The sequence below is a fragment of the Corvus kubaryi genome, unplaced genomic scaffold, assembly GCF_017639235.1.
Source record: "Corvus kubaryi isolate FWS band 111438036 unplaced genomic scaffold, C.kubaryi_AGA036_p1.0 37396, whole genome shotgun sequence".
NCBI lineage: Eukaryota > Metazoa > Chordata > Aves > Passeriformes > Corvidae > Corvus > Corvus kubaryi.
In genome coordinates this window covers 30304861-30323817 of record NW_024581135.1, presented here as the reverse complement: position 1 = coordinate 30323817, position 18957 = coordinate 30304861, and the positions used below count along the sequence as shown (strand labels likewise).

The 18957-nt window shown below is 39.8% G+C and overlaps 1 protein-coding gene across 7 annotated transcripts in view; it reads left to right on the top strand.

Annotated features, from left to right (window-relative positions):
* The window catches only part of MYO1B (myosin IB), a 110622-nt gene that overhangs the window by 54833 nt on the left and 36832 nt on the right, over positions 1-18957 (top strand). For all 7 annotated transcript variants that reach the window (XM_042040494.1, XM_042040501.1, XM_042040499.1 and 4 more), the window contains exons 6-13: positions 502-548; positions 3268-3331; positions 11648-11746; positions 12097-12200; positions 13081-13228; positions 13914-14032; positions 14820-14906; positions 15211-15276. In XM_042040494.1, the coding sequence (XP_041896428.1) occupies positions 502-548; positions 3268-3331; positions 11648-11746; positions 12097-12200; positions 13081-13228; positions 13914-14032; positions 14820-14906; positions 15211-15276 (734 nt within the window). The remainder of the gene's footprint in view (positions 1-501; positions 549-3267; positions 3332-11647; positions 11747-12096; positions 12201-13080; positions 13229-13913; positions 14033-14819; positions 14907-15210; positions 15277-18957) is intronic.

The window sequence follows — 18957 nt, the reverse complement described above, 5'->3', positions numbered from 1 at the left end:
TCAAAGCATTGATTAAACTGTCCCATGCAAACAATTTTTAAGTGTCATTCTGTAATTTCCTCCGTTCTGGCCTCCAGCTTTTAACATACTCTTTTCTGGGAACTAGGATTCATTTCTGTCTCTGAAATGAAGAGGAAGAAGTATTTCCTGTATTTAGTTATTTGGGTAATAAAATCATGAATTTGTTGATTCAAACTCCAAAGGTATATGCTTAATATGGGTGCAGTTTTGTTTTGGAACCATTTCCTCTTGTACATTTTTCTTTAGCTTTTTTAAACAAGGAAGGTGTTGAGACTAAACTTCTTTGGACTTCTGTAGGTTTTTCTCATTTGTGATCATGTCTGTCACACTCTGTCCCCAGTGACTGATGCCCGTACAATGAGCAGAGTATTGTTTCTCAGAAGTCTGTAATTCCTTTAAATATATAAGCAGACCTGGATATTTTATCATTTAAGTGTTTTTTTACTGATAGATTTGCTTGTCATATTTGTTTTTCTCCAGCTTTTGGAAATGCCAAAACAGCGCGGAATGACAACTCCTCTAGATTTGTAAGTATTTTCTTCAGTCCTTTTTGAGGAGCATGCTGTGCTGTTGGCTACTTCTGGTTTACCATGTGTCACCCATCGAGGCATCTGTGAAGAGGGAAGGAATAATTTGGGGAGCTTTCTTGTAGTTGTCTGAGGACTGTGGTGTTTGAAGAAGGCAAACACCTTCAGCAACAATCAGTATTTCATTTTGTACACTGGAGCTTGTTCCCCTTCACCAGTGTGTTAGGAGGGCACTGTTAGTGACCCCTCTTAAAAGACATTTCACCTCCTTGCCAGAAATCTTTTTGGTTTCTGATATGGGCATAGAGTTCAATTGAATATCAAAGTAGAGGCTAAAAAAGAAAAACAAAATTAGGATGTGGCAGCCTGTGACCGGATGAAAATGTAATTACAGTGCAGCTGGGTTCTTTAATTTTTTGGCACTGGTGGCTTTTTGTGTCAGTGACCATGTGTCCAGCAACTGGTCTGCTTAGCAAATAGATCTTTCCATGTGATCTTGTTTTCCATTCATATGTATATATTTTTTGTTAAAATTACTACTTTAGGTTCCCATTTGCTTTCTATAACATTTCAAAATATGTTCACAACTTTGGTTTTAATATAAACATTTGTAATGTTACTTTTTTGCTTAAATTCTTTATAATCAGCTGGTTGAATTCAGCCTTTTTTAGCATGAAACTGAATGAGAAATTATCAGAATTGACAGTTGGGAAAACAGAGAAGTTGAAGCTAGAGTTGAGAGGTTCAGAAGTGTGAATACTTATCATAGTTTCTCCTGCTAAAATCAGAAAGCTGAGTACAACTCTGTCATTTGCTCACTTGTGTCCAGAAGAGTAATATTGTGAGATGTATAAAGTTGACAACAGAAGGAAGATCAATAAACTGGGAGAATGGTGTGTTGTGAGTAAAAGCAAATGGATAAAAGTGCTGGACATTGTGAGACTGGAGAGAGGCGCTTTTTTTCCACTTGGGAGATTTCCTCCCCTTCCCTTCTAATTGTCAAGAGTTGATGATGTTCCATATGTCTATGAATGCTCCTTCTGCAGCTCATTGCGTCTGATTGTGAACAGAGCAAGGGGTGTTCATCACAAGGGCAGGGCCAAAATTTGGGGCACCTGTAGAGATCTTTAAAATGTTTTTTAATAGAAAGGGTAGAAACATTGCAGTTATCAGACCTGACACTACAGAAATGATGAGCAGACAGCCCAGAAGTCTTTCCAGGACAAAGTGCAACTAACAACTATTTTGCCTTTCAAGTCTTTGCTTATAAACACAGAGCTAAAAATACTTTTGGAAACACCCAGCTGTCCCAGTCTATGGGAAATGAAAATTTAATTATCTGATTTAATTTTTTTATCTCTGAAATTTGAATCAGCTCAGAATTAACCTTGAACAAGACAGTACAAATACTGTCCTGTCTAGCTACCTCATCTGGCAGCAAGGAAAATAAGAGTTTAAGTAGAGTCAAGCCAGCCTTGACAAAATACTCAGTAAATTAGAAAGTATCTTTGAGTGAGTCAGTGTAAAGTGCTTGGTTTTTTATGTTCTGTAATTAAAAGTAAAATAGAAAAATAAATAAAACCCAATCTCTTCCTAAATGCAGTGAATAAGGAAGTATAAACACAAGGCTTTTCAATGTGCTGTTTTTGTCCTAGAATCTTAGAAAGGTTTTGGCTGGAATGGACCTTAAAGGCCACCTCATTCCACCTCCCTGCCATGGGCAGGGACACCTTCCACTGGACCAGGTTGCTCAGAGCCCTGTCCAGGCTGGCCCTGAACCTGCCCTGCTTCTCTGGGCAGCCTGTTCCAGTGTTCACCCCCCTCCCTCTCAGTGAACAGCGTCCTCTGTTAAGTGTGCGCCAGAGGGTGGAATTTGGCTGAATTACTACCAGCAGCTTTTATCTCTCTTAACTGCCTTGGCAGTGCGAGCAGCATTGCTTTTGCCTTTTCTGCACAGTGTGGTTCTGTCCATTTTGTCACTGTTAAATTTAGCTGTTACTACATTAAGCACTTGTCAAATAAATTAAAATGATGCGAAGACCAGAGCAATCTTCTATGATGTGGAAAAGTCAAGCAGAAGTCAAGGAAACATACTGCGCCAGCATGGCCAGGATTGAAATCGCTTGTGCGGTGACAGCCCGTTAATTGTTGCCTCTGGTCTCCTGAGTTACAAGGGAGAGAGTTCAGCGGGAAGAATCCATCACTTTTACAAGGCAGGCACACGCTCAGGGACAGACGTCCCGCGATTGCGAGCAGCACTCGCTGCCAGCCGCTCCTTCGGGCCAGACTCAGTGGCTCTCCGTCAGCTGCCTTGATTCACGCTCTGAGAGCTCCCATTGAGGAAAGAAGGCCGCCTGCAAGATCATTTCTTCCTGCATCCTAAATAAGTAAATAAGCATGGCGATACCTAAATGGCTGCAGGGATTGTTTGGTGTTCCTGGCACTCCGATGGAAGTTTGTATAACGTGCGTTTTCTTCATAGAACCTTAGAAACTGAGCAAGCTACTGGGTTGCTTTACAGACCCAATTAAAGCTGTTTTCATAAAAATCCCTGGCTGTGATAATGTCTTAGAAGATTTGAATAATTTTCTGTTTTTCAGAAATCTGACAGGAGACTCTCAGATCACTCTTTTAACCTTTCAAGCAACTAACTTAAACAATGTCTTGAGCAGTTTTTCTTAAACAGAACTTATAATCTTAAAATCTGTTGCTTTCACAGGGAAAATACATGGATATTGAGTTTGATTTCAAAGGTGACCCACTTGGGGGAGTTATAAGCAACTGTGAGTATTACTTCTGGTATCAGCATATTCACAGATTAAAATGTTTTGTATAAAAAGGGAGATGGTTAAATTATTGAAAAGATCAGCTGTGATTGTCTAATAGAATCTCTCTCCATTATGTGATAAATTCTGCTTTTTAATTTTTTTTGTTGTTACGGTGCTGGATAATGTACCTTAGAGTGAGTGAAAACAGACTTGAAGAAGTAAGCATGAATATTGAATTGACTGTGTTGTTTCAAAGGTACAGAGTGATGCGTGTGAGTCTGTGTGTTGTTTCTGAAGCTGGTGGCAGATGCATATGGATATCTGAGGGTCTTTTTATGCTTGAATCCCTGGAATCAGTTGTGTCACTAGGTTTGATGGGTCATGTATTTATGGCAGATGATGTCCAGATGATGCTGTCCTGTAATTTGCAAGGGTGATACAAAGTGTGCTGGAGATCACTGGAGATGAGTATGTTCACTTGGAACCAGAGCCTTCTGTGCTAATTTACACACCTCAAAGTGTAGGAAAAGGTTTATAATGAGAGAGGATGAACATCTGTTGAGTTTAGGGAGGCAAAGGTGGCCTTGGAGGTTGTTTTATGACACCTGGAGCAATTCAGAAATTCTGACCAGCTCTCTGTTGGGAGGAAAAAGGCTGGGAATTGAATGGCAGCCCAGAATGCTTTGACTTGCTTTTCTTTTGAGGGTTTAAGTGCCACTTTTAAAATAAATTTCTCCTCTGTGCTATATAAAGCTATATTTGTTTGGTTTTCTTTTTTTTTTTAAAGGGGAGGAAGAGAGCAGTGAGTGACTATACTAGGTGTCACTGACCTAGCCTTGACCTCTCTTTCCACTCAGCCAAATTCATCTGCTGCTTCTAAAGATGTGACTTTTGACTCCATTGGCATTTTACTGGTTGTGAAATAATGAGACTCACCCAAGGTGAACTGTACTCTCCATATATAACATAAACATTTTAAAAACACTGTGAAGAATTTTGCACATAAATGTAGGTTTTGGCTTTTTTCAGAGGGCAGACATTTTTTCTGGACCAGGTCACCTTTTGGAACTGTGCCTGAAGAGCATGATTTTTGTGACAGAGTAGATCTTGAAACTCAAATTAGTCACTATATAAGTGTTCGTGGATGTCTATTAGATTTGACATTTGGCAGTCAACAAAATTAGGGGCCAAACATAATATATTCATAATAATTAAATGTGAGCGAAAAGGTTCTAAAAGGCTGTTACTAGTTTCTTTTTATTTCACATTCAGAATGGATACATAAAAATGAACCCTCCTTTGTAAGAGTGGACATGTAACAGTCTGTCTTTGAAAGTACTGCACTGAATCATGTAATTAAAATATTGTGTCATATCAAAAGGCAGTCCAAATAGTTGCCCTGTGGTTTATCTGCCCCATAAATCTTTGCATGGTGTAATTATAACATTACATGTAATTGTAATGATGTGATGACATATGTATCAAAGGGCAGACATATTTCTGGATCTGTCTAAAATATGCCTGTTTTAGGCATTCTTTCTGTCTTGTCACATGTAATAAATATCTAATAGCAAGAAGATTAATTCTATTTAAGAATAAAGACATGATGTGTAAGCCCTATTGTGGAAAAGATGTTACTTGTTGAACTATGAAACGCCTCATTCTTGGCAGGGTATGTCACAGGTAAATACTGAGTTCCCATAGCAGCATGTTAATATATTGCATCTTTGATTAAATGTTTGCAAAATTTGGTACTGTATCAATCTCTCTTTAAAAGAGATTTAAAATTCTTTGCAGTTTCAAAGCAAGTTGATTGTGCTGCCTTAGATCTTTTCCACATGTCTGCAGCAGTGCATTGCAATGCCAATGTCTTTTTCTGTGAGGTATCACCATTCTGAGGATATTGGGGGCCTAAATTCTTTCACACCACTCAGAATTTACTCTGGTTTAAGTCAAAATCAGGATTTGTCTTCATAATTCATCAAGCATGAAGTCAAGTTGCATCAAGTGCTGAAGTTTCTTATGCTTAAAAGGAAAAGTATGATAATGAAAATATTAATAAATATTCTTTGATTTCTGACCATCTGTTGGTTTGGTATTAATATGATGTGAAGATGACATCATAATGCTTTGATTAAACTTTAATAGTTGTTTTTGACCAGCTTGATTTCCAAACGTCAGTTAAGGTAGTGGGCTTTTTGGGCCACAGCCTATGTCACCCAGATGTATTTCATACTGTGAGTGGCTTGAAGCAGACACGGTGAACATATAGGTTATTTTGGTGGCAAGAATGGTAACCAAGATAAGCTACTAATTTTATCAGGCTGGTGTAGATAAGCAGAGACCTATTAGGCTGAAAGGTCTCTTTTGGAATGGCCTGTTCTGTCCTGCTCTGGAATGCTGTGAAGCTCTGTGGAAGGCTGGTCCCTCTGCCCATGGTGAACCTTTGTGTGGTGGCTGGTGCTGCTGTGACCTTCCCTCAGGCCATTCTCCTGGTGCCCTTCAATGATCTCCTGCTTCTTAATGGGATGGGTTAAGCTTTTACCAGATGGAGTTAGAGGGTGAAATTATCATGACAGTGCACACTGCATGTCTGCCCTGTCCAGTGTGCAGCCAGTGGGAATATCCAGCTGATAGGTCTGAAACATTTAATGTGCCATAAACAGAAGGGTGAATCTTTTGAGTAGAATCAGAATGGAAGTAATGAAATGGAAGGGATTTGTGGCATCTGTAAATTCAGAACTGGTATGTACCCAAACTGAAGATAATGTTGTGTTTGAACAGTGTAAAATCTGTGCAGTCTCATTTCATGTACAGTACATGGCAGCTCAGATCTTCTGACTGTGCTGGTTTCCAAGGAAATTGATATATTGTTATATCATCATGAACAGTCATAAAAAGAAATTGGGGATGGAAAATTTGAAATGAATGTGATTTATGCAAACTTTCAGTTTTTTACTTCAGTAGGAATTTTTTCCCCTGAGACTTCAAGGCAGCATGTGTTGTTTGATCCTCCACCAGCAGGTGTGGGGGTGAGTAGGAGGGCGAAGAAGGCTGACTGAGGTGTGCTGTAAGCCTGAGTTGTTAGTCCTCCCTTTTTGTTAGCTTTCTGTGAACATCCCAGCTTGTTTTCCTAATGGGTGGGAGACACTGGAGCCCATGGAAGGTGCTCAGTCCTGGTGCCAGCTGCCAGCCAGCCCATCCATCCATGGGTGCCCTGTTTCATGTGCTGGGGTTAGGAAATCCAAACTACTCCTGTGAGCATTGGTAAACATGAAACCTTTTCTGTGTTGCCACCTGGGACTGTGGGCATCCCATCACGGTTTAGTAGCAAACATGAATCCCTGCTTAAAGGTGTGTTGCTGCTTTAAATGGCACCTGCAAACAGGGAAATGGCATTTACATTTTCTCTCTCGGAATTGGGTCTGAGGTGTATCTGCTCTTTCTGCCCTCCTGCGGGGTGTTTACAGTCACTGCTGTTGCAGTGGACAGTCTTGTCAGCACTTACGCACTCAGAGGGGTTTTTTTACGGAGCACTTACTAGTAAAGGCAGCATTAGAGTGTTGCTCTATGTGTTGCTGGATGTAATATTGTGGAAATAAATTACAGAAAAGATCAGTACTATTCTTAGTTTGCCATTTATTATAACTACTCTGTTAGTGAGGATGAGAGAAAGGAGAATGGTAGTTTCTTTTCCACCTGCAATTACATAATAATACCTACCTTATGTAAAAATAGGTGTGTTTGGTTTTGAAGTAATAGATGCTAATTGCAATAGCTTTTTTCAGCTCTAAAATATGACTCTTTGTCCACAGACGCTGCATGTTTTGTACTTAAGGCAGTGTTTGTGTGCACACTTGGTTTGTTAGTTTTGTGACTTGTTTTGTGTACACTAAATTTGGTGGCTGAAGTGGTTTTGCATAGTACAGCTCAAAATGTTTCACACTTACAATAGTTTAGACCTTTTGAAAAGCATGGATCTTACAATATCTTTCCCAGAATTTTTGTAAGTCTTAAATTTTCGTGTTTCACCTGGAATTTCCTGCTGAAAAATACCTGGCTCTTAGCACTAGGTGATCTTTCCTAATCTGCCTAAGCCCTTCAGTGATTTAATGATTAACTAGGAGACAGCAGTGGTGCAGGTTGTGAAGTAAAGGATACGCAATGCCTGATCTGGAAAAGCCATTTTTAACCAGCACAATGTCCTTAGAGTCCAAATAACAAGAGATTAAGAAAGGGCCCTGTTTTGCCATCTTGTCCAACAACAGCATGGAAGAAATCTATGCTGTTTATCTAAGGCAACAACTTTTTCTTTTTTTTTTAAAGCTAGCAAAGTGATAACTTTGCAACTTACTCTTTTTTGCAACTTGTTTGTTCATTTTAAAAGTCGGAAGTAATTACCCACTTACTGAGAAATCTGCAGCCTGAGCTGTTGTGTGGTTGCTGTTGGAAAGCTCCTTTCCTTAGGGAAATACTGTACAAATTGGACAGTTAGACATTATGGGAAGAGATACCCATTCTTGTTGATTTTCTTTTTGATTTTTCTTTTTTAATCTTCACTTGTTGCAACATCTCCCTTGGTGTTCCTCTTCGCACAGTTGCCACCACCTAGGCAATGGTTTTGCCTAAATTAGGAAGAGTTTGAAAAAACAAACTACAAACTATATTAAACATTTTGATTAGCTTGTTTTTAAACATCATTCATTCCTTACTTGAGCAATGAGGATTTAACACTTAGAATTGTGCAGTCGTTGTCAATGCACATACTGCCCATGTAGTTGTTTTTGATTGACACAATTATGGATCAGTTTCTCCAGGAGAACATTATTATAAACTTGGTGGTAATAATAGGGAAAAGTTAATGAGAAACTTTTTAATCAGTGACTTTTTTTGATGACAGCTAGATAATCAAGGTAGGAAAAGAGAAAATGTGGCTGTAGAAATAAGCTGCTATGACTAGAATATGTTCTGTAACTTCGGTTGAGCAACTAAAAGGGTCCTTGGTCATGGCCAGCTGAAGAGACTATGACTAAAACAAACTTCTCCTGGATTATTTAGAAAGTACCAAGGTAGTGTCATTTTTTGGTTTTACTGTTTACTTGCTCCTTTCTTGAATGTTGATTTGATTTCTAGTATATTTAGAGAAATACAAATATCCTAAATATTTCTGCACCCCTTGAGTTCATGGGTCAAGTAACCAAAAAGAAAAATTGTGTAAAGTTGTGCATTAGAGTTTGCAGAAGTATTCAGCATGTTTTTTTTTTTTCTTTTATGTTCAGTCAAATTGTTTAGCAGGGTGCTTACACAGATCTCTTGCACTTAAACACTGGTATCTAGGAATAACAAAGAATCTTCAGAATCTGAGGCCTGTAGCTGGATTTTGAGTCATCCGAATTGATGGGTATTCAGAGAGTATGACATAAGAAGGTTGAACTTTTCCAAGGCAATTTAATTTTTCCTGGTGCTTTGGTGTATGCACCAGGTTAAACATTCCCATTGAAGCAGCAGCACTGTTAGAGAATGCAGAAATAACACCTAACCCATAAACACACCATATGTAATTCTGTATGTGCTCTCCTGGTAATTCTGTATAGTCCCTATACATAATTCATATAGGCCATGTAACAAAATGTAGTGTGGAGAGAGTTTGGGGGTTTTTGGTTCTGTGGATTTTCACATAGATGAGCACCATCTGTCCACACTGTCAACAGAATCACTGAGTGGCCACGTGCAGCAATCTGAGGTGCAGCTTTGTCTTTCCTCTTAGGGGTGTTTGATCCTCAGAATTGGTAATTGGCTGAGAGTTAACAAAAAGTTACTGGTATATGTGGTCGATTTATTAAAATGCTAATTAGGGCAAACAGAGGGAAGAAGTTTTCTGAAGAATTGGGCAGATGGTCTGGATCTGTCTTACAAGTCTGATTTCAGTCTGCATGTGAACAGAAAGAAAAGGAAAAAAAACCCTGATGAACGCAGATTTAAAAAGAATTGGCAGCAGCTGCTTTGTTAAGGAAAATATCTGATTTTCTGACAGTGACTCCTTTCTGGAGCTTTTTTCCTCAATTATGAAGACTGACAGAATATGGAATGTTAGGACTTTTGAAAACTGATTGCTAATTGGTTAACTTTGTTGCTTCTAAAAATATATAAATAAGATAAACTAGTTAAAAAACCAAAACAGTTATCCTCCTAAACATAACTAATTTCACATACGTTCAGGAACCTGCTTTTTAAATCTGCTGAATGCATGTGATTAGAAGGCTTGCATACAATACTTTGCCAGGATGTGTAGCTGGGCTTTTATGACAGCATTTGACTAAATTTATAGGTAGAGTATTTTTAAACCCAAATAAGCCAAGCCACATTGCTTCAATATCCTTTGAGAATACAGCCATTTCCTGAAGTGTGTGTAGCCACTGTGGGAGCTGAAGTTGTTTATTTTTTTGAGATTAAATTTGGCTGCGATCTGTTCCAGCACTTGCCTGGAGAGCCTTCACAGCCAGCACAACTCTGAGCTTCCTGCTGCTCACCTTGCCTTTCCCAGCCCAAGTATTAACGCTTGGATGGGGGATGAGCCTCTCTCAGCCTGTAAATACTTGGAACATGTCCTACTATCAACCAATCACAAAATTAATAATACTGTCTGAATTTTGTCATTGTTGTCACTGGCCAATTATTAGAGCAGAAAGTAATTCTTGAACCTGACTCGCTGTAGTTTATGTGGAGGAGGGACTCTAAGACTTGTGTAATTTTGTATGTTGAGGTTACTTTGGGCCCTTCAGAATGGTCTTTATTTCCTATTCCATGAGAAGGGATGTAGATAGGTAATTACAGTGGGCAGCACAGGCAGCATGCACTGCCTGTAACCAGCAGTAATAGGAACACACTCTATTGCACTCCTCTGTTAATGGAGGGAACCCCAGGACAGATACACCCCCCCTCTCAGGCTAAGCCCTGCTGGGCCAGGAGCTCCTCAATTGCTCCTCCATGGTGGGACTGGGGTGGGGAGTTGCAGCACAAAGGTTGCTGACCTGAGTGCCACCTCTAACTTCCCAGATTGCTGAGACTGAACAGGCTCAAGTTTCAGCAGGAAGGAATCTGAGAAAAGGTGTAGTAGAATACACCTCAGATATTCCAGCAAGGGGAGGTGCTTAACAACCCCCATGTTATGACTTAGTGTTCCCCATGTCTTACCTTTGTGAAACCTCATCTCACTTTGTGGATGTTCTGAAGAGTGACAGTTCCCTTTGGGAGTTTCCTTCTTGCACAGGCTTAGAGACAACTTAACCCCCAGTCAGAGAGATGTGGTGGGTGTGTCATGGTAGGAACATGGGGGAAACTCCTTTACTGTGTGCTTGGAATGAGGCACTGAATGTCTCTATCTCCATGTCCCTGAATATGTGTAGCTTAAGAGAAACACATGGGAAGTGTGTGTTTGCTATCTGGAAAAATGTAGTTGTGCTATTGAGAAAAGAAGAAAAAAAGCATGTGTTTTGTACCAAACCAGCAGATCACACCGATACCTGTCCAGATGTTCTCTTATTGCATTCCTCTTCCTTCTCCTGGAGCACTGTGAACCACAGCCTTCCAGTGCAATGCAGACTGAACAACCTTTGAATTGCCAGCTCTGTGGTAAATATGATGTTGAGTCTGAGGTGGTTGCATGGTGTTACAAGTCAGTCTGCTTATGCTGCCTGGCTGGATTCCTGCCCTCCTGAGCAAGGCTTAGAAATGTGTCTGTCACTGAGAGCAGTCTTCCTGTCAAGCTACTCCATCAGTGCAGTGCTGCTTTTCAAAGTGCTGCTTTTTCCTTTCACTTTAAGTATATCAGGATGGAGCTTCTGTCAGCCTCACTGGGAATTACTTCATAGTCTGATGTACCTGAGGATCACAAAGTGCTGCATAATTATTCGGTTCAAATGCTTTCTTTATTTGGTTTCCCCTTTTCATTTACCCATCTTTCATATGCTTAGCCTGGTAACATTTTGCCTCTTTTCAAACCTTCGCACATCCTCACCAAATCCTCATTTTGTGGTGGTACTGTAAATCAGTTAACATCTTTTGAGCACATTGCCTCCCTGACCTGAATTCTCTTTGCAGCTCATAGACTGCAGCCTTTACAAGTGCACTGGGCTTGCCACTTGCTCAAAGAAATATTTGAGATACATGATATACTATGATAAGGTTCATACCTACCATTTATCATCTTCTGGTTTACTGATGGTGATATAAAGCAATGAAGTAGAAAATGATGGAGGGTTATATTCATTTTAAAGGGTTTTGCTCCAGCAGTCTGTCCCTGACCTGTGAGATTTTTGTTTGTTTGTTTAGATCTACTAGAGAAGTCTCGTGTTGTTAAGCAGCCCAGAGGTGAAAGAAACTTCCACATTTTCTATCAGATCCTGTCTGGTGCATCAGAAGAGTTTCTCTGTAAGTGTTGCCCTTGTGCCATGTTCAGATACAAGTCTTCTTTATATTTGATGTGCTGTTCCATGCACATCGTCTTTTGTGGGAAATGTGCTATTGATTCATTTTTTAAAATTATTGGTGGTACTGGCATTGGTAATACCTGAAGTCAGCAGATGCTTTGCTATTATCCAGATACCTGAGCCAGAATTGGCTTAGCAATGTATTATAAACAAATTATAAACCCTGTTCTTATTAAAAGATCCTTGAAGAAAATCCAGCAATAACAACAGTTCCTGACAATACTGGTTCTGGGATAAAATCGCTACTAACAAGAATGCTGTTGCTAATGGTATTTTTATTTGGTTTATTAGGCAAACTCAAACTGGAGAGGGACTTCAGCAGATACAACTACCTGGGCCTTGATTCTGCCAGAGTAAATGGAGTGGATGATGCTTCAAACTTCAGAACAGTCAGGGTAGGAAGGAGAGGGGCTGGCTGTGCACTCAACACCAGTGCAGGGTTCTTACGGCCCTGGGTCTGTCTTTTCATGCAGGGCTGGGCTGGGAGTGCCACCTTTTCTGAGTGCTGGCACTCTTCATGCTGGGATAGAATGTGTTTGCGCAGGGACTCTTGGATACAACTGGGAAATAGCATCAAGTTTCTGGGGTATTCTTATGGGAATACAGAAAGGACAAAAAAAAAGAAGAATAAAAAAAGAAAAAAAACCCCAAACACCAAAAGGAAACAAACAAACAAAAAGAAAACAAAAGAAGGGGGGGAAAAAAGCCTAGATGCCTTGGTCAGGTCCTGGGAAAAGTTATGTTATATAGTGGCTTATGACTGCAGGGACTGAGCGTCAGGGACCAGGTGATGCTGACCAAGCCCAAAGAAAAAGGGGACTGGGATGATTCTCAAGGTGATTTGCTGTCCTCTTTTTGCTTGATTGTACTCAGGGACAAGATGGATACAGGACCTTGTTCCCAGTGTATGCAAATTTAGATTCTAAGAGTGACTGGTCTGAGAAGACAGGAGTACCTGTTCATTTGACTGTGAAAAATTGGGTTGAGTTACAAACTAAATTAAGTGGCTAAAAAAAGTACAGCATTTTAGAAACCCAAATACTGAATGAGTCCTAGAAGTGGACTGGACTGAATGCCAGCTCCATTTTCACACCTCCTGTGTATTAAAAAACTTACTTGTCTTAGCATAGGAATTATAACATGCATTTTCAGTAGCAGAAGTGTTCATGAACCATTTGTAATTTATGCTTATGCAGATAAATGGTGAATTTTTCAAGTATGATCTGTTTAAATGTAGATTCTTTTACCTCATAATTTTATTTGTCCCACTTCCAGAATGCAATGCAGATTGTTGGGTTTATGGATCATGAAACACAGTCGGTTTTTGAAGTAGTGGCAGCCGTTCTGAAACTGGGAAATATCGAATTTAAGCCTGAATCTCGTGCGAATGGCCTAGATGAAAGTAAAATCAAAGATAAAAATGGTAAGATGAGATTAGTGATGGGAGGAAAGCCACTAATTTGTCTGAAGTCATTATTAATTTTGTAGTTTCTGCAGACATACAATATCCTTACATGTGAATTAAATTAGATTGTTTCCAGAGCTCGCCCTTGGGCAAATACAGGCTGCATTCTGTGCAATTACAGGCTGCATTTTGTGCAATTTCAATCGTTCTGTTGGAAATTCCAAAAAGGATTTTTTTCCCCCCCACTTTATTAACGCTTTGTTTTAAAATGTTAAATGGTTCTGTGCCTTTCTGTAGCTGCTTGGTTTTTCTGCAGTAGAGGATTTTTGTTCTGTGCAGTATATCTACCTGTAATGTCGGATTCATTTGGTGATATTTTTGCCGCTGATGTATTTTCAAAGTTCATTTGCATCTGAAAGTTTTTCATTATGAAAAATAGTCTGCTATAAATGGAGGGAAAGTTTCTTCTCAAAAATAAGTAGTTAGGAAGTGCTTTCAAAACCAGTAACTGATTCCTTGTGCTGTGCATGTTTTTAAAAACTTTGCTTGGCAGGGTGGTGGGGAGAGAGCGTGACTGGGGAACACTTCTGTTGAAGAGCACTTTGGGAAAATACCACACTTCTTAAAAGCTGGTAGTTTTGGGGAAGAAAAAGCAACCATAAAGAACGATTAATTATGTTTACACTTGGCTTTTTCTTGCTAGAACTCAAGGAAATCTGTGAGTTGACAGGTATAGACCAGTCTGTGTTGGAGAGAGCTTTCAGCTTCCGGACGGTTGAGGCCAAACAAGAGAAAGTTTCAACAACACTAAATGTGGCTCAGGTAAAAAGAGGTCCTGATTTTAAAGGCAAGAATAATTTTAAATGGCAATTTTTTTCTGCATGATTAAATCATAACTACCCCAATAAGAAGTACAACTGATAGGCTGCACTGAATAAATCAGAAGTGTAAGTGTGGGTTTTTTTCAGAGGTTTCTAAATGTTCAGAGATACTGGATGCTTTGGTTTTGTGTGTGAATTACCTCCAAAAGATGAGGGAGAGGCAAATGTTGCAGAGAATGAAAAAACAAGCAGTCCTGCACAAAGCACATGTTGCAAGTGTTGTGGCAGACTGTTTTCATTTAGGGCAACTGCTGTAATTCCATGTGAGCTGTAGGCCCCGGGCTGCTGAAAAGCCTTTGCTGCCAGTGTGAATTCATGTTCCTGTAATGCTGCAGAGCCAGGGTAGTTGCCACCTGTGTCTCATCAGCTCAGGCTAGCAGGAATGTGCCTTCTCCAGCTGCAGCTGCTCAGGTCCCTTTGCCTCGGATTAGGATGGGGGATGTGAGTCTTCAGTGGGCATCTGGAAGAGCAGGAAGGGAGCTGGGGTGCCCTGGTTATGGCTGCTGTTCCAGCCAGCCCCTGGCCAGGAGGGCAGAGGGGAGCACCAGCAAGGTGCTGTTGCTGAAGTGTCTGGCAGCCCTGGTCTGGCTTCTGTGCCTGCTTGGGCAGAGCCAGTGCTCCTTGTGCTGGTTTACCTCAGTTTGTAGCACCTTTAAGACATGTCAGCAGCAGGAAAATGTTTGGTTAAGCCCAGCATTTATAACATTTTTCTTCTTTCTTCTGTTTAGGCTTATTATGCCCGTGATGCTCTGGCTAAGAATTTATACAGTCGCCTGTTCTCCTGGCTTGTTACCAGGATCAATGAGAGCATTAAGGTATTGTTGCTTTGTGCTTGTAAAAAAATCAATAGAAATCCTTTAAATTAAAGTGGACAGTAAAACCGTATTTTCCAATTTCATTTTTCCTGGCTGTTCACTGCTACACACAAATAACTGTATCACAGCTCAACAAATTGCTCTCTGCCATGTTCTTAAGCTTATAAAAATATTCACATTAAGTGTATTTTGGGAAACCACACTTAACATTTTAGTTTGCAGTATTTGACAGCCTACATTCATTTTCTTGAGTGCCAAGTATGCAATGTATAGATGACTGACTCAATGTTTAATTTTGTTTAAGGCACAAACAAAAGTGAGAAAGAAGGTGATGGGAGTGCTGGACATCTATGGCTTTGAAATTTTTGAGGTAAGACCTATATAATGGTAACCATTTAGTGAGAGAGCTGTTATTAAAGCTTAACAGAGTTGTTCATGAATTCATAATCAGAACACATGTAATTTGACTCAAGTGTGTGTTTCCTGACAAAAAAACCCCACAGTAAGCCAAAGAGAGATGTCTTAACATGTCTGGCAGTTGAAACAAGAAAGTATGAAAGTCAAACTTGTGTTTTTACACCATAGATAAATAAATATTTATGATGGATAAACTAAATATATTTTGTTGTGACATACATTCTGAGCATAGGAGAAACTCTGGCACTGTCATTTCTGCCCTGAGGCATTTTGTGGATGTCTTTGAACAAGCTGTGTATCCTGAGAGGAGAAAAAAAACCAACAAACCCAACAAAAACTATGCATTTTTTTCCTGTCAAAATTAAACAAGGACTTATATTGCATTTCATCTCAATTCACTTAGATAAATACTCTGTACCTATTCCTAGCTAAAGATCTGTGGCTCACTGCTGTTTGTTTACAATAGTATTTTTAGACTGGTAGTATTTTGAAACAAAACAATCAATGAGGAGTTTTTAATTGGGTTAGAGAGCACCAGGGACAGGGCATTTTCATAAATCTTGTTCTGACAGTTTTTGTTAAGAGATTTATAGATCTTGGTTGGAATCTGTATGTGTTTAAACTAGAAACTCATCTGTGGAGAAAAAATCAGTAGAAAACATGTAATCCTGACCCACTTCCCTATATCCCTCTTAGAAATATGGGATGTTTAAACTGTGTAGAAAATGTGAATAATCCAGAAGAGAGTAATTGTTCACGTGAGGGTGGTGTAAGTTTCATTTCAGAAGCAAAACATCCAACTATGTGCAAATCAGAATACCTCTATGCAGAGGAAAAGGCAAGCTGGGAGTTGCCTCAAGGGCTGACTGAGTGAGGTTGTGTTGTTTGCATTAAACATAAGAGCATATTTATGAAAATATCATGCTAGAGGTCAGGTGGCTGAAGGGGGATCTTGGTGCCAGATCTCTTTAGAGCTGGTGGTTGGAGTAGCTTTTAGGAAGCTTGGGCACTGGAATGGTGCTGCTGGCATCCTCAGGCAGGACTCTTGTTTTCTCTAGCTGCTCTGTGTTTGATTAGGTTAGACATGCACAGGGAGGTGGGAGACAGAAGCTTGCACCAGCACACAAAGCCAGCTGAGGGATTTGTGGGATGGTGTTCCAGAGGCAAGGCTGTTTCTCGCATGTAATTTTCATCTTTTATACATTCACCATCTTAGAAGGTCGTAAGTAAGTGGCTGAGTGCAGGAGAAAAATGAAAAAACAGGGCTCTTTTCACTTACCTGTCATACTGCATTATGGTGTAGCTTTCTCAAAAGCTGCAAACCCAAAAGCTTTAGAGTAATGTGGGTAGCTGTTGTTCACTCCTTTAAATGCCGAGTGTTTGTTTTCTGGAAAAGGTGGGAAAGGTTTTGCCTTGTGACTTGAGGATCAAATTCATCAGTACATTCATACAAGGCGTGACTCTCTTATGAGTTAAGAACTGAGGTGAGAATAGTAGCCAAGCAGCTCAGTTCAGCATCACAGAAATAACTGAATTATTGTTTAAAGTTAATTATATTAAAGCAACTAATCAATAAACAAAAATTTGACACTGTACAGCAACATAAGTCAAGGAAAATTTAATAATGTCTTAAGCTTTATAATATAAGAAATACAGTGGAATTTGGGGTGTTTTGCTGTGTGGTACATTTGTAAACATGATTGCTAAATGTGCAAAATATTAGCTGAGGTATAGTTAATGACAGTAACATACCCATCTAATTATAAGTTACTTAAAACCTGTGACTAAAAATGTGCAGTTCCCTCTTGAACCTAATTCTTAAGCCAGATTTCGATTTTCACATCTGTTCCTGGAAGTTAGAACTAATGTCAGCTCTGCAAATAGTGTTGGTTGGCAAAAATGCACTTGAAAGACTTCATCTCTAAACTTGTGCATTTTAAATGTGCAAGCTGTTTGATGTGCTGAGGGTAGAAAGGCCCAACATTAATCAGGTTTCTGCTCAGGAATCAGGTAAGTTTATCATTAGTGAGTGGTCTTTTACCTGAAGTGGCCCTGTACCCTGGAGACAGAACGTATCAAAACCCACAGGAGGTGCAGCAGGAGTGTTTATTACACTGCAACAATACTTACACAGGAAGCTCAGTATCACTGGAATAAGTAGCAAGGAGTGTGTTTACTGAAGAGTGTTTTTTACATTTAAAATTTTTTTTCCTTTGTTTTAGAGGTTTCCTTTGTTTTTGGTTTCATAATGGGCAGGGCACAATATTTCTCAGGCCTTATTTCTCTTTAGCATGATTCTTTAAATCATCCTGCAGTTCCTTGTGTAAGATTAGTGAATACAGAAATCCAGATTTACCATTCTGAAAGATCCTACACTTCACCTTCTTGATGACAATAGCAGTCCTGTTCTATTATACATAAATTGAAGCTTTTAAATGAGATTTTTTTCATCTATTTTTGAAAGATTAATTCATTTACTGCTCACTGTGGTTTCTGCAATTTTCTGTAATTTAAACTGAAGTTAATTTACAAGGATTACATGAGTTTTCCTGGAAATTGACAGAGAAAAAAATAACCAGAGTATTGATGCTGCTGGCATATACTTTTTGGGATTTGGGTTTTGCTAGGATATTTATCAAATACAGACCCCATTTTTCAGACAAACGCAAAAACCATCCAAGAAAGTAGATATAAGGACTTGGCTGTCTAAAAATTCAGATTAAGGAATTTAAATCTATCAATAATCCTCAGTCTCTGTGCGTTTGGCAGATGTCAGCAGCAAGCTTGGCTACGCAATCCACAAAATAGGTGCTGTAAAGCTGTGTTTATTTTTGAATCCTGCCATGCCTTTTGTGGTAAGCCAAATGCTGTGACTGAATGTTTGCAAAGCAAAACGCTGAAATTTTGGGTGGCTCTGTGTGAATTGTCTGTGGGCAAGGATTTAGGGACTAGGATTAGCGTGGAAATGCAGGCTGGAGGGCTGGGCTGGTTGTGTAACTGTGCTGCTGGAGTTTGGGCAGTGGACCGAAGCCTGACACTAATTGCTCCGAGTATGTTTATCCACATTTTTGAGCAGCTGCGTGCATAGTCAGTGTGCAGTCTAGACTGTGATTTGAGATGGGGTAGGGATGATGGCTGGTGGCACTGGGATTTTTAGAATCAGCTTGATTCCAGGCTTCCTGGGGTAGGTTTGGGGCTGTTCCCATTTTATTCCATGTTTGATGATGTATTTTTGGGCAGAGTGTTGGGGCGGGGTTGTGGAAGGGTGGGGTTTGTGAACAAGAAGTGGAGGTTGCAGGAGGCAGATGATGGGGGCCTGCCAAGGCTCAGCAGAGATGAGCAGAAGGCTCTCTCCGTTTGCTTTGGATCTTGAGTTTCCTGTTGTGTACATTTCCTATGGAGACAAGAGCTAGGGTGTGTGAAAATGAGTGTTGTGGAGCAGGAGTGAGTATTTCATCCTGCCCAGCCCTTCAGAGATAGAAATGTCTGTCTTTAAGCTAGCTGGCTTAAAGGCTTTATTCTGAATATTCAGGCTCCACTCTGCAGCTGGTCCTTATGATGAAGTTAATGATTTGGAGTGCAGTTTTATGAAAGTTAATGCTGCCAAACAAGGCTTATTGTTGAAATTTGCCAG